The 14,444-nt window shown below is 39.4% G+C and overlaps 1 protein-coding gene across 1 annotated transcript; it reads left to right on the top strand.

Annotated features, from left to right (window-relative positions):
• Positions 1–1,318: 1,318 nt before the first annotated feature.
• On the top strand, positions 1,319–7,251 carry TEX36 (testis expressed 36). Its single transcript, XM_040562845.1, has 4 exons — positions 1,319–1,450; positions 2,246–2,377; positions 4,967–5,047; positions 6,393–7,251. Exons 1-4 carry the CDS (start codon positions 1,334–1,336, stop codon positions 6,639–6,641), a joined length of 579 nt encoding a protein of 192 aa, XP_040418779.1. The 5' UTR covers positions 1,319–1,333; the 3' UTR covers positions 6,642–7,251.
• The last annotated feature ends 7,193 nt before the right edge of the window (positions 7,252–14,444 follow it).

Here is a 14,444-nt window from a genome sequence, read left to right as displayed (position 1 = left end):
CTTTCCTGAAGGAACTTTGTAATTTTCTTTAAAATAAATGTCTATAAATGTCTGAATCATTCATGCTTAAGTAATACAAGTACCATATTTTCTCTCATTTCATTTGCTGGCTATAGCATCTGAGTCCCACTGAAGTTAGCCTTAAATATGAATATGATGGAAAACAGGCCAGTGCCACTTGCCATTCAAGTGTCATCTTCTTGACAGTCTGTCAAGGCCTGGGAGACAAAGTCTTGGTCTGTGCCTGATTTAGTGGGAAGGTTTGCCTTGGCTACTGCTCACGAACAGGCTTATGTTGAGGTAAGCAAGGGCTTTGTCTCTGCCCCAGTTTTTCTTTCTGTGAAAGAAGCCTTACATTTTGGTTCACTCTCTACTTCCATAAAATGTTATGTTACAAAATATTATGTGTACAAAAATGTCTTCTACACCCATCTTAGAGGCAGTAACAGGAATGAACACACTGGGACTTCTGAAGCCAGCAGGCAAGCAGCACAGTGCAGATCACCCCAAAGCCACCATCCACCATGTCCAGGCTCGTTCGCAGACTCGTCCCTGCTGTTTTGCCTGACCTATACCCAGCGCTCCTGAGCAGCGCTCAAGGGCCGGGCGTGCTGGCAATTACACCGTACAGGTGGTTGCAAGTTAGTCCTCAGACCTCAAGGAAAAAAAAATCCCTCAGGTGCTGTCAGTTTTTTTAAACAAATATGGTTCGTGGATGATTAAGGTGCATATGTGTGTAAAGCAATTTTGAAAAGTGCCTGAAATTGCATCTTAGAAATAATGTACCTGGTGTCCTTGTTTTTTTCTGCCCAAATGACTCTTCAGCTACTACCATTCGGATTGTAAAGTGTCACTGAAATGCTGGAAGAATTAGCAAATCATTTTAAAACTGAACTCCATTTCTCTCACATTTCAAGACAGCATTCACTACTTGTGCCACATTTTTTCCTGCTGCAGCGAACCAGTAAGAGCAGTGGTTTTGCTCATCTGTTGATCAGATCTTACTGAAATGCCAGCATCACTTGGCAACTCGGTCTTGCTAAACACAAAGGCACAAAACTAAAAATACGACTTTAATGAGCTTTGCCAACGTCTGTTGGCTGGGACTCCTGCACATAAACTACAAATCCTGCAAACTTTCCCCAGGGCTGAAGGGTTTGTGGCGTGGAGACGTGACCCCTGCCCACTTTATGGTGGGGCCTCTCCCCACCACCCTGCAGGGGTCAGGGCAGGAGGGCACGGGGGGGCTCAGAAAGTACCCCACTTTCTCCCCGCACTGTCCCCTTGGAGCTCTGGGGGCGCTTCCCTTCTGTGAGGGGAACAAGCACCCGCCATGGCAACCGCGGTGTGCCGGGGGCTACCAGCCAGAGTGGCAAGGGCCAGCGGCCTGCACGGAGCCATGCCCAAGGACAGGTGGCCCAGCCCCAGCGCAGAGCGCCCCGGTGCCTGGGTAAGGGGCGGCAGGAGGGTTTCTCATAAAAAAACAAAACTGCACAGAACTTTTTTTTTTAACCTTGAACTGGGTGAAAAGCAATGTGCTGAGGGTGACGTTGGCCCTCAGCAAGGAGAGTCCCCAGGCTGCCCTCCCGAGTCACAGGTGTTTTCGGGGGAAGCGGCACTCTGCGCTCCCGGTGTTTATGAGGAACAAGTGTCCTACATATTCACAGAAATTATACTAAAGCAGCCTCTAACCGAGGTTTTGTGTTTTTTTTTTTTTTCAGTTTTCCAGCAACGGTTGAGGTCTTTAACATTTAGCCCTAACTGATGATCTCCTGGGAGATGCCAGCCGACATTTCCTCCAGCTCCCGCCCTCAGTGGCCTCCCGGCGCAGCGATGGCGCAGCACTTTTTTCACTTTCTTAAGCCCTTGAGCATAGAATTTCTCAGTTGTTCCCCAAAAGTTTTGTGATTTCAAGCCTACTGTCATACAACTGCAGGAGTAGCGTGGGGAAAAGAAGGAAAAAGAGACAAAGACGTTAAATGTTTTTACGAGGCTGAGTATCATTATATAAACAATTTCCGGAAAGTTCGTGCAGAAATAATGTTCTTGTCCATTTTACTGATCCACATCGTAAGTTTGTGGTAGTGCTTGCATTGTGTGGGGGAGGCTCCCGATGCTTCTAAGGGCCACTAGGTGCTGCTCCAATACCAATAATACAAAAACAACTGGGAAAACACAGTTTTGCCCACTTTTCTGATCTGATTTTTTTTTTTTTTAATTGATCGCAATGTTCGTTATTTCCTAGTTTGCTCATGTTGGGGAATGCCAGAGTCAACCTGAGTCAACCACCAGCTCTGCCCTGAAGCAGGCCCAGGACGCGCAGGTGGCCCAGCACATGGAGGGCAGGCTGCCGCTCACATACAGAGCTCGGGAGCAGGTGAGTTACCGGGTGTGCAAAATACAGCCCGTTACAGACAGACTTTCTGCATGGTACCGCTTGCTAAGTAAGAATAGCACTTAGATTTGAGGTAGTTAGCAGAGCAGTTGGAGCAGACAGGTAGGCTTTGTGCCTCAGGGATTGAAATGATTGCCGGCTGTGCAAAGGGAGAAATGTATTTCACTGTTACTTGGCTATAATTTGGGATACTCAAAGCCCTGCTGGTCTCCAGTGCCAGTTACTTTTCCCTTTTATTAGTTATTATAACTGTTTGAGACACACTTATGTGCCAGAATATATTATGATCGATTTCAGTCCAAAATCTGTGTGTAAAGTAGCCCTATAAAAGCATTTAATTGAAATTTGATGATTCATTTTGAATTGTCAGAAATTGTGGATATTCAAACAAAGAATTATTTTTGCTTATTAAAAAGTTAGAAACTTCCTATCTGAAACATTAAGTTTCCTTCATAATGAGAAATGAGATAATTTTAGAAACAATCAGCAGTAATTTTAAATCATATTTAAAATATTACAGTTTCATAGGCACATCTTTATGTCCTTATTTTATCATCACGCTGAGTTTTGCTTTACACACCTACTATGGGCACAGAATATTTTCTCTTTTCATTTTCTATAAGCATAGCAATTATACTGAGTTCATTTCACAAATTTTGCTATAATGAAGGGCAGAAATGGGCAAGGAAGGAATATTTAAAAGGGAAGCTTGTGGCTAGTGAAAAGGAGACAGTTATAGTATAATATAACTATACATGATGCAGATTTTCTATCTTTCTGAGGAGCATCTGGCCTTAACCACTGTTTGGAAAGAACCAGGTTAGATAGATGTTTATCAACACTAGTATGACTGCCTGATGTTATTATGCCTTGTGTTGAGCAACCCTTCACTGTTGAAAAGCATTAGTGGAATTCCTCTCTCTCATTAATCAAGAAATAAATGAGGTTAGTACTAAGAGTACAAACAAGCATCAAAGGCTAAAATATGATGTCTTGTGAACAATCTGAGGAGGAAGATGACGTGGCATTTTAAAAAGAATGCTGATCAGTGTTGGAAGCACACTGCGTGTGAAGCTGGATGTTTCTAATCTCTTTGTATGAGGGAACTCACTCACTGTGAGGTTAATTATTTTTCTAAGAAATATAGGACTTTTTAAGCTTATATCTTATTTATTACTTTGTGGTAGGCATGCAATTATTCTGTAAGAGATTTTTTTAAACATTACTTAATATGGGGAATCCTTCCAAGAAGTGATATTCAACATGTAACATCTTGGTTTTCAATTTTCCTGTAGCATATAGGCAGTAGTAATGAACACTACTCCTAAAATGTTCAGATTGATGTGTAATTGCACTAGGTTATTATAGTAAGTCTAATATTTTACTGACTTTGAAGTTGTTTATTTTTAAGCACATCGAGAAGAATATATCTGTTGAACTTACCAGGCTATGGTCTGCTTGAATCTATATGAGAGAACAAGTGAACATGTGGTATCTCCCCTCAAATATAGAGAATCTGTCTAGTATACCATATAGCCTGAGGTATGATCATGCAACTGGACTGCAATGCAATCAGGCAAATTCTGTATTTGGTCTCATTCTTCTTGCTCGGACAGGCCTTCAGTTATATTTATATTTAGAACTAATTCAGGTTTTATCTCATAAAATCCACTTATTCTTGCAACACATTTAAAAACACATATTTTACATTAAAATCTCCTCTTCTGTTTGGAGGTGAATATCATAGTTGGAAGATGAAAAATGTATTCCACAATGGTAAAATTAAAAAACACTAGAGCATTTACAGAGAAAAGAAAAATAATAATAAAAAAAAAAATCCCAATGTGAAACAGGAAAATTATCTTTGAGGAAGAACAGAGTCCATCTAATAGTCCAGAAGAGCTTTCAGTGTTTAGTTTTTAGCTATTTTAAAAATATGCTAATGATATATATAATAAACAAACTTTAAAAAATAAGTATGTTAAATTACTTTTTTTTTTTTTTCAGCTGTCCTTTTTTGTTCTAAAATTCTTGTTTCATTTCAGAGTCTGGATGAACATTATGTTAAAAAATGGAATTATAAATTAGTTATGTGATTAATACCTCCTCCACTTCCCCTGCAACAAGCAGTGTACATGACATTCAGTACATAAATCATAGATTAATTCAGTTTTGAGGTCCCTTTTGTAGTTCATTTTAATTAGCTTTGGGCTTGCTAGTGAACAAAACAAGGCAATCCTGACATATATCTCATATTTTGTTGCTTGTATGTAACATTTCTTATTTGAAAATTCATGCTTTTATATTAATCATGCATATGTGCAGCAAGTCAAGGGAACAAAAATCCTCCTGATTATTTTGTAAAAAATAAAAGGAAAAGAAAAATACAGAGGGTCCATTTTGTCCCAGTAAAATTTTGTGTAAATGAAGATTTAACAAACGAAAATGACTTCTGTGTCAGAATTGAGCAGCTGTAATTTCAGCATCTGCCAGAATATAAGAACTAAGACTAGTACTAGACTCCAAACAAAGTATATGAAAATTCATATTTTTTTTCATTTTTTTTTTCAGAGAGCAGTGAACAACAGCTTCCCATTTTCTTCTCATGACAACAGACACTGCCTACAGAATGTAGGAGAATATTTTGATTTTGTAAGTACCCAGCACTGAGAAAAATCAGCAAGATCGTTATCTTTTCTCTCCCTTGCAAAAATTATCGATGCTCAAAATTGTGAGAAGAGAAAAATGCAAATAGCAAAGAAAAACACACTTTTTATTAGTATAGGGATGTGACTTCTCTGGGACTGACACATGTATACAGCAGCACAGATGGTCATTGAGAATTCAAGAGGAACATAAAGCTCTGTGATCTGGGTCTCCGACAGGCATTTTCTAGTGGTTCTGCTAGGTATGGCTTAACATGGTTTTGTACCCAGTTACATGTCCTATAACTCAGCTAAAAGTGATTGCCTTGTGATGAGCTTTTGGGGGAGTCTTAGCTACTTCACAGCCCCACAATTCACAGTCCCTCGTATTTGGTTCAGACTCATCTTCATCATAAGTTTAAACAAAATCCATAGGACACCCACAATATATCTTCATACCTTATTTTTCTTATTACCTTATTTCCTTTCCTTATTACCTTATTTCCTTCATACCTTATTTCCTTCATACCTTATTTTCCATTTCAGCTCTCTTTAAGCAAAAGACCTGTTTAAATGTATGTTGCAGAAGCCACAACTTTGAGATTTTAAATTATTCTGGCTTTGCTGTATGTGCACCAGGTTTGTGTTTTTCAGCTTTTGACATTTTCCTAGGCAGCAAAAGAAACTGAGCAGTTTACAAGGTAATGAATGAATAAAGGAGGAAGAAGCAAGCTGTGATATTGAAAGCCTCCCTGACTTTGGGCTGTGTTAGACCTAGCTTTTGGGTATTCATAATTCATTAGTACTGAGTAACCTCCATTTCTGTGCACTTCGTGCAGTGTCTCACAGTTCTAGAGATACTAATCAAACGTAATTTCAAATAAATTTCCTGCAAGCTACAGACTGTGAAAATCAGGCTCCGTTTCTCTGTGGGGATAGTTTTGAAGATTCAGATTTCATAGTCTGTCTCAGTTTCTTTGCTGCAGTCCAAACATAAAATTATTAACCTAATTCTCTGGCGTACTCTAAAGATTAGTTTAGCTAAGTATAGCTAAACAGCTTTGAGTATATAGTATGCTAGAGAAATGCAGAGTGTAAGTGGTTTATTAGTAGTAGTAATGGATGGAAAGTCAACATATTTCCTATTATATATGCAACCAGAAATGTTCGTACAGGCAAGTCTGGCAATATTATTTTTAACTTGCTAAAGATCAACCATGAGTTCTTGAAATCACTGTGGTAACAGCTTTGATAACTTCCTGGTGGGGTAGTGACTGTTACAAGCTTCATCTGTGAAGCTGTGATTGTAAGTCATATGTTTACATGAATTTTTCTTTCAATCTTTTTTCTAGGGTATGGGCCGGAGAAAGGTGGAACCAGAGAGAAGGCAGCAGAATTCACAGAACTTCTTCCTGTGGGCTCACGAATCAGTTCCTAGCAGTGAGGATGGCTTAACCATTTATCAGACATCATTTGTGAAGGATCAGAATACTGAGAGCCCATTCTGTAGGCGATACCCAAAACACCACACAGAAGAATCTCACACTGACAAATCTGCTCCTGAGAATGGAAAAAACATGCAACCAAACAAGTCATCATAATTATAAAAACACCTTTGTAGCACTGACTTACATAATCAGAGCCTTTTCTGGAGATCTGAACTAGTTGTCACTCGAATGATGAAATAAACGTGTGAAGTGAATAAAGTGGTAGTATAGCTGAGAGTTCTTTGAAGTCAGCAATCCTGGGTTACTCTGAAAACATGCATTACTGTAAAAAATGTAATGAAGAAAAGCATTATGAGGAAAAGCGTGATTGTACATACTTTTAGAAATACCTGTATTAGGAGAACAGAGGTGTTGACTATACTTGTGTTATTTGATACTGGTTGATCCTCATCTTCACACAAAAGCTCCTTCAGCTTCAGAATCAATGGTATGGCTAAACCTCAAGCAGCTGACAGCGTCTGTGTTGACAGAAGTGTATAATGGAACTGGATCCTTGAGGGTTCACCGTAGCAGGGAGCCAAAACTGCATGTTCAGATACGAGATAAACTTTTCTGAAAGGTTTTATGGAGATGAAGGCATGTTGCTAGCCGTTAGGGAAACTAGATAACAAAGATGCTGAGCATTAGATTGCTGTGCAAAATAACTGTGATGCTTTGTTGTAACACAGCCGTTGCGTAAGTAAATAAAGAAAGGATGTGGCAGGCAATGTTTGTGTGCCTGTGTGGTAATTCTAGAAAATGGGATTGTATGTACGTATGTGTCATTCATGGCAGTAAGGCAAAAAAACAGCTCAAGCTGAAAGTGCAAGGCTGCATAAAAGTTAGAGTTTCAAGTAGACTGGCTCTGAACAGAACTAATGGTTTTATAGTTACATGTCCCTGAGGAAGTGAATTCAGAACCAATCCTCCGAGCGCTCTGCTCCCAGGATACTTACTGACTTTAGTTATGGGAGGCATTAGAGTCAGACCTCTAAATAATGTGTTTTCCTCTTCTGGATCATTTCCATTAATATCAATAAAATAAAAGACAAAACTATGTATCTTATAATATACTATAAATAAGCTTGTTGCTATGCAAGACATTTTTTTCTTTGTTTACAAGATAGATGGAAAAAATAAACTCTAATCCCTTAGAATTTCTTGCACTATAACAGATGCCAGAAAATGAACTATGTTAAGAAATGATTTCTTCCTTTCAGTAAACAGATATATCTTTTTGTATCGGCTTGCAATGGGTGATTTTTCTGTGTGCCATCAGCATAGATTATATTAGAACATTTCCCCAAACATGTAGCAATTTTATGAGCACATGCTGAAATAATAAAATTTTTATATGTGAAGTTTCCCTTACTAAAGTTCTTGGGGTACATATACAATACGCAGAAATGCAAAACATCATAGAACAATGTGAAAACAGATAAAAAGCCAAGTAACATAGTGTTATTAAAAATAATTATTTTTTCTCAAAGACTGTCTGCCTGACAACTCTTGAGTCAGAATTTCCAGAGCTTTAGCCAACAACTTCATCTCCAAACCGATTCAAAACTAAGATGTGTGCCAATCACATGGTAAATGAAGTACCCCATGCTGTTTGGCATACTCAAGAGGGCAATCTTGGACCTCCATCAGAAGGAAGAAACACATTCTTGCTACATTGGTAATGTTTATCTATGGTTTAACATTACAACTGGATATAGTGAACTAAATTGCTGTAGTTTGTTATGCCTTAAAACACCACTGGGAAATTCCAGATTTCTTTTTTTTCACTATTTTTTTTTTCAGATTTTGACTCAAATATAGATTTTTTTTTTTTTTTTAGAAGTAACTGGATTCATCTAGTTACATGTTCTCAGCATTATGACAGAGATTTTGGAGGAGAAACTGTAGAGCTCATGCAACCTCTGTACAAATTGAAGTACACTGTGCTGGGTTGAACAAAACTGGTGATTCCCACATACCACATGCTCTGACTGTGTTTCTTTAGTAAATAACATGCGATACAATACACTGAATTTTGAACTGAATGATAAAAGCCCCAGATAAATTCCCCAGAAAGTCATAGCCTTGTATAGTTTGGATAAAATCATTGATTTTATTTCATCTTGTCACAATAATATCTCTTAGAAGAAGTCTCTATTGAGTTAAAATACTTTTTCAATATGTTTTTTTTTTTTCTTCTTGGGGGATGGGAGAAAGTGGAGGAGGTCTGGTAACTCCCATAAAGGTTTCCTAGTCAGTGCAGGAAAGCGCTGCCGGCTGGTAGTTAATTAGGATCAGATGGGTGGAGGAAGGCTCAGCACAATGAGCACACTATGGGTTAACTCAGCCAAATACTGCTCTGGAGAGGCAGAGGGTATGCTGTACCTCGTGCTCATACAGATGGGCTTTTCTGCACCTATTTTTTTTTGGAGAAGAAGAAAAAAGTCATTTTTTGCAAAGTTTCCTTGAACAGGATCTTCAACAACTTGTACACAGCCAGAACCTCTGTACAGAAACAGACTTTGTCCTTTTGAATAAGCAGCAGTCATAACACTCTGTTTTTTCTCCTGAGCCTACATCAATTTGGGGACTGCCCGTATAGCTTTCTTAAATGGTCTCTTTCACATTAATTTAAAATAAAAAACATTTATTTCGGTATGTTAGCTAAATTCACAGAATTCAAGCAAAATTGATCAAGAAGTTTAAACCAAGGGGATGGACACATGGCTACAAGTTCCTTTGGTTCAATGTGTTGATACGCCTCAGCCTGGCAACACGCTAAAATTGATTAGTTAGTATGTCTTGAGCTGAAGAGCAGCAGCTTTGTCACTTACCTTTCTGTGCCCTCAATCAAGAGAGCCCATTTCTCGAGTCGTATCAGGTCACTTGCATTGGAATACGATTTTATGTTTGTATTTGGATGGTTATGTCCACGTTTAAAGTGTTTTTTTTTTTTTTCTTTTTTTCTACCCTATGTGCTGATAACTAGATCTGATAAAATGGTCTCACTCCAAACTGCGTTTACTTGGAGCACATAGCCTTCTGGTAAGCTGGATGTCAGCCTTCCTTCTGCAGTTGTTTCACGTATAAAAATGCCGTGACCTATGAAATACAGTCATTTTCACCCTGATAGGCAAACCGCTGACGTAGTGCGATAGCAGATGAGTTTGGTTTTCATACAATAGAGGGCAATATATAAATTTTTCCTTTTGTTTACTTGCTGTGTAAAGCAGCTTAAGGAAGGAGGATGCTTGATGCCTGAATTGCCCGCCCCGTGGGCTGGGTTGGGCAGGAGGTGGAGTGCTGCTGCCCGAGGAGCTGGTAATTCAGTGGGGATGCAGCAGCTTGACTTCCAAGTCATCTGCTGCTAATCGAATCACTGAGCTTATAATCAAATCCCTTCGTGTAGCTCAAATGTGGTTTCTTAGCGTGTGCTCTCAAGGTTAGTCAGAGTGAAGTAACTCGATATAAATGGTGCACTGAAGATGAGTACTTTTTCCCTCCCCAAGCTAGCAATTCCGTTGGAGATCTGTTTAAACCCACAACTGGTGCTGTTTAGTGATACAGTTCAAGAAGTACAATCTTTTTAGTGTAGATAATATTAATCTTTATGAAATGTTCTTATACTGGTTAAGCTTTTCCCTAGCCGAGTGAAATACTAGCATAATTGTAGTGGTGCTATTGTTGAACCAAAAGTATAGGTCTCTGTCTAATAGAAAAGTGACCGTGCTGGCTGACAAGAAATATTCCTGAGGCACGTAGAAACTTTGGATTAGGAATCTATATGTTTACATCAGAGTCTCTGCAAATTCAGTTTTTAACTTCCCTCTGTCACTGCTGCATCATCTGATGACACAGATCACTAGGGCACAAAACAGACACCCATTCCGCCCTGGGATGAGAAAGGACTATGTATGTATATATATATGTACATATAAATATATATACATATATAAGTATATATTCCAAACATCTTGCTTTATGCATGCCTCCCTGACAAAGTATGAAAATAATGAGCTGTTAAAACATTATCTCTGGAATATCAAATTAAAGGGAAGCCTATTCAGCAGGGAAGGAATCCTAACTGACCTTAATTTGGATGTATGGCAATAGTGGGTGTGAACGAACCATTAGAGCACCTGATTTATGATTCAGTCAGGCAGCTGTGCAGCATTTATGAAAAGCACGTTGTCAGGTTGCCGTCCTGTCAGATCCCAGTTTGTTGTACTTCCATATAGTCACCTGAAAGTGAAACATCTCAGATTATCCTCTCTCTCAAATGTTGCATACAGAAAGGAACCTAGTTTGAAATAGGTAATTTTCAGACCAACAGAATCAAAGAAGACCCAGGGCACATGTCTAGTCCTGTTTCCCACTCAGGCCGGACCGGTGCCAGCACTGGATCAGCTCAGTTGTGGCTTTGTCAACCTGAGTCTGCCTGCAGTACCGAGGGAATAACAACATCTCTCAGCCTGCTAATGGGAGGTGCTTCTCAAAGCCTTCATCTCCTGAAGCCTAGAAGTTGAAATCGTCTTTCAAAAGCCTGTAAAACAGATGGGGGGAAAAAAGTGAACTTGCATTTTCTTTTTCTCCTCCTTCCTATAGAGAATATGCAGGTAATTTTGTATGCACCAGAAGTCGGAACTGTAGACCTTTCCAAGATGATTAATTTAAACCCCTATTAATCTAATAGTGGATGCTAGAGAGACCAATAAGACTTCCACAGGTGTCTAAAATGCTGCTTCTGGAGAAGTCCTGTGTGCCTTAGTCTTGATAGCACCAAGCGCAATCCTCTGTCAGGAAAAGATCAGTGAACTAATTATTCTTGTGTCACCACTGTGCTTTAAATCAGGAGTAATGCTCATACATGTCAAGTTCTTCAGAGGTTACGAAAAGAGCACCAATTATCACCTCTTTGTATAAAACCTTAATTATTGCAACACCCATTGGGAAGAGGTTATTCTTTCCTCTGTTCCTACAGTTTGAGGAAGAAGGCTTTGGGTTATTACACGGTGATGCAAGTTTTCTTGGCCTTCCTCTTACTGAAACCATCTCACGTGCATGTAATATTTAGATGTTCATCAGATCAGCAAGGGGATGCTCACGTATGTACATGGACGAGCACGATGAGCCAGCCCAGGGGTGAGGACACCCACAGGAGAGGGGCTTGCCTGGATCGGGGTCCTTGTATGGATTTTAAATTTGAAATAAACATGACCTGAAGCAAGGACTGGCACTCAGGTCTGCCTCCTCGCAGGTGAGCAACCCAGAGAAAGCCTGTGCTTTCTTTCAAGCCCGATCAATATTTAACCGTTTCATACAAAATGCAGCAGCTTTGGCAGAAGGGATATAGGATGGTCCCTTCTCCAGACTACCCAAAACAGTTCAGAAATGCAGAAGAATTTTAGAATATTTTTTTCACCTCGCTGCAGAACGTATGGAAGTAGTAAAATGACAATCACAAAACACTCCACTAATTGTAATGAGTTAATCCGTACAGTAGAGTACCACCATGAAGTACTCAAGTAGCAGTACTCATTTTACAGATGACTTAATTGTGGCACACTGCACTGGCTGATTACTTGAACTCCCCAAGTCAGCAGCAAAGCCATGGCTATAAAATGGAGCCAGGACTTGACTTGTAGACTCTTGGTGTAGGCAGCCCTTCTTTCCCTGTGCATGGATTTCCTACAGAGCTTCATTAGAGACCTCGTGGTCTGTCTGTGTATTTTTTAAGAAATGATGGTTGTGTATGTGCTTTTATGATCTCTTTCAATGCTCTATGGAATGAGACAAATTTCATCACTTGAAGGATGCTATTTCCAAAATAGGAGTGTATTTTAAATTTAAATGAACACACGCTTTCCCTCTGTCATTCTGTCACCCCTCCCTCCCCAAATAAAAGTCACATTTAAATTGTCCAGCATATTCTAATGCCTACAAACAGCAGTGCCTACATATGAACAGACCAACGGAAGTAGCACGTACAGTGTTCAGAAGTAAATTCTTGTGGGATCGGCGTCTATAATACTAACCAGACATTCAGGCCTCAAATGGCATTTTAGGCATGCATTAATGACCCTAAGCGACAGACCTTCTCATCTTATTGCTTAATTAATCAATGGCCCAGTGGCACATTGGCAGTACTCTTTTTCAAGCTGTGCCTCCCCTCAGATGATAATCAGATGGTATATGGCTGTATCTACTTATGGGAAAGTCAAAACCCAATAAATAAAGTTTAATTTCCTGATTCCCCTGGGATATAGTGATTCTTTTTAACAATGCTTCTTCAGTTGAGTTGAAATTAAAAAACAGCATGATCAACATATTGCATAATATTTCATGGATGGAGTTAAGTACCAGGTTCAAAGATTTGATTTAAAAAAAAAAAAAAAAAAAAAAAAGGCCAGAGGGGGGAGAAGGCAGTTGATATGGAGAAGACTGTTACAGAAGCAAAACATTTTCCATCAAAATGCCTAATCCTAGCTTTGTTATTGGTGTTAACCTCTACACTGGCAACTTTAAAGCGTAACTGTAAAGGTTTTCTGCGCATGTGAGACATCAATTTTCATTCTAAATTAAGCTTGCTATCATTTGGAATAGAATTAACGTTTAATCTTAAAAATATTTTTGTAATGTGCAATACAGTTAGGTACCATAGGAGGGCAGATGTGTTGAATGGCTTTATTTTGATACGTCAGTTTTACTTCAGTATGAAATCTACTGTAGTGAGTTGAGTTACTGGATTTCTACCAGTCTCTGAGCTCTGAATCATCTCAGAGAAATGCAACAATGTGATTCAGATGCAGAGTTAATGAAGTCACATGGACTTCATGGACTTAAACATTCATTTCCAGTCATTCATTTTTGATGCTTACGAAGTTCAAAGATTATTTAATCTATAGTTATTTTGTTTTGCCTTTGAGAGTTCATAATCTGACTGCAGTAACTTACTTTAATCAGAATGACAATACCCAGCAAATCAGCAAAATTTGTTCTTTAATTTACTTACTTAGATTTAATTCAACTTTTTATGACGATTTTAGCTCCAAGCTTTCAATACATGTTAATTTATACTATGATTTTCTTTATGCTTGAAGTTAAATTCAGTCTTAAATACAAATGAGCTTTATCCTCTGAGTTAACTAATTCCATATGAAATCTGAAATTTGAAATTCCATTCAATCCATGTTTGCCTCATCAAGAGAGGGGAAAAGTGAATGAAACTTATTTAGTTAGAGGGAGAAGTGTGTGTGTACCTTCATGGCTTAGATAATCCCTCTTTGGGATTGGAAGGGACCCCGCTGCAGTGAGGGATCACCAGGGGCTCGTGCTGAGGTCCCCACCGACAAGCTGTTGGATGCCAAGGCACCATCTCGGAAAGTTGGTGTGATCTCCCTGGTCTGCCTGTTTAGCTCTGGTGTCCCCCACAGCTAATATCGAAAAGACAGGTCCCTAGGTCACTACTGTTCTTAAACAGAGACTGTCCCGCTCTCCTCTCTTACCACATGGTGGTTGTAGAATGACGGCTGTCCATGGGTAATGCTACTTCTTCTGAAAATGGAGAAAAACACACACCATCTCGCACTCAAAGAGTAAGATGAACATTTTGTCTGTCTCTATAATGAAGTCCCTGAAGTAGAAGCAGGCTTATTAAGCGGTGAAGACATTAAGAGGCACAATTTCTAAGCCAAATCCAGCCTTTCAGATGCAGGAACAACTGCCTGGCACCCTGACCCTTTCTTGCTGCTCGGCTAACCCCACCTCTTCCCCCTGAAACTGGCCGAGTCTCTGTGCAAATACACCGTAACGTCTGCAGGGGGGATTCAGCCCGATTCGTGGCAGCATCAAGCATCTCTAAAGGAAATATGCTGAGGTCGTGGGAGGATGATGTGGCACAGTGCTACTCCGTTGTCC

The sequence above is a fragment of the Cygnus olor genome, chromosome 7 (assembly GCF_009769625.2).
Source record: "Cygnus olor isolate bCygOlo1 chromosome 7, bCygOlo1.pri.v2, whole genome shotgun sequence".
In the NCBI taxonomy this organism is placed as follows: Eukaryota; Metazoa; Chordata; class Aves; order Anseriformes; family Anatidae; genus Cygnus; species Cygnus olor.
Note: the sequence above shows the minus strand (reverse complement) of the source record. Positions and strands in the feature narration are given on the sequence as shown.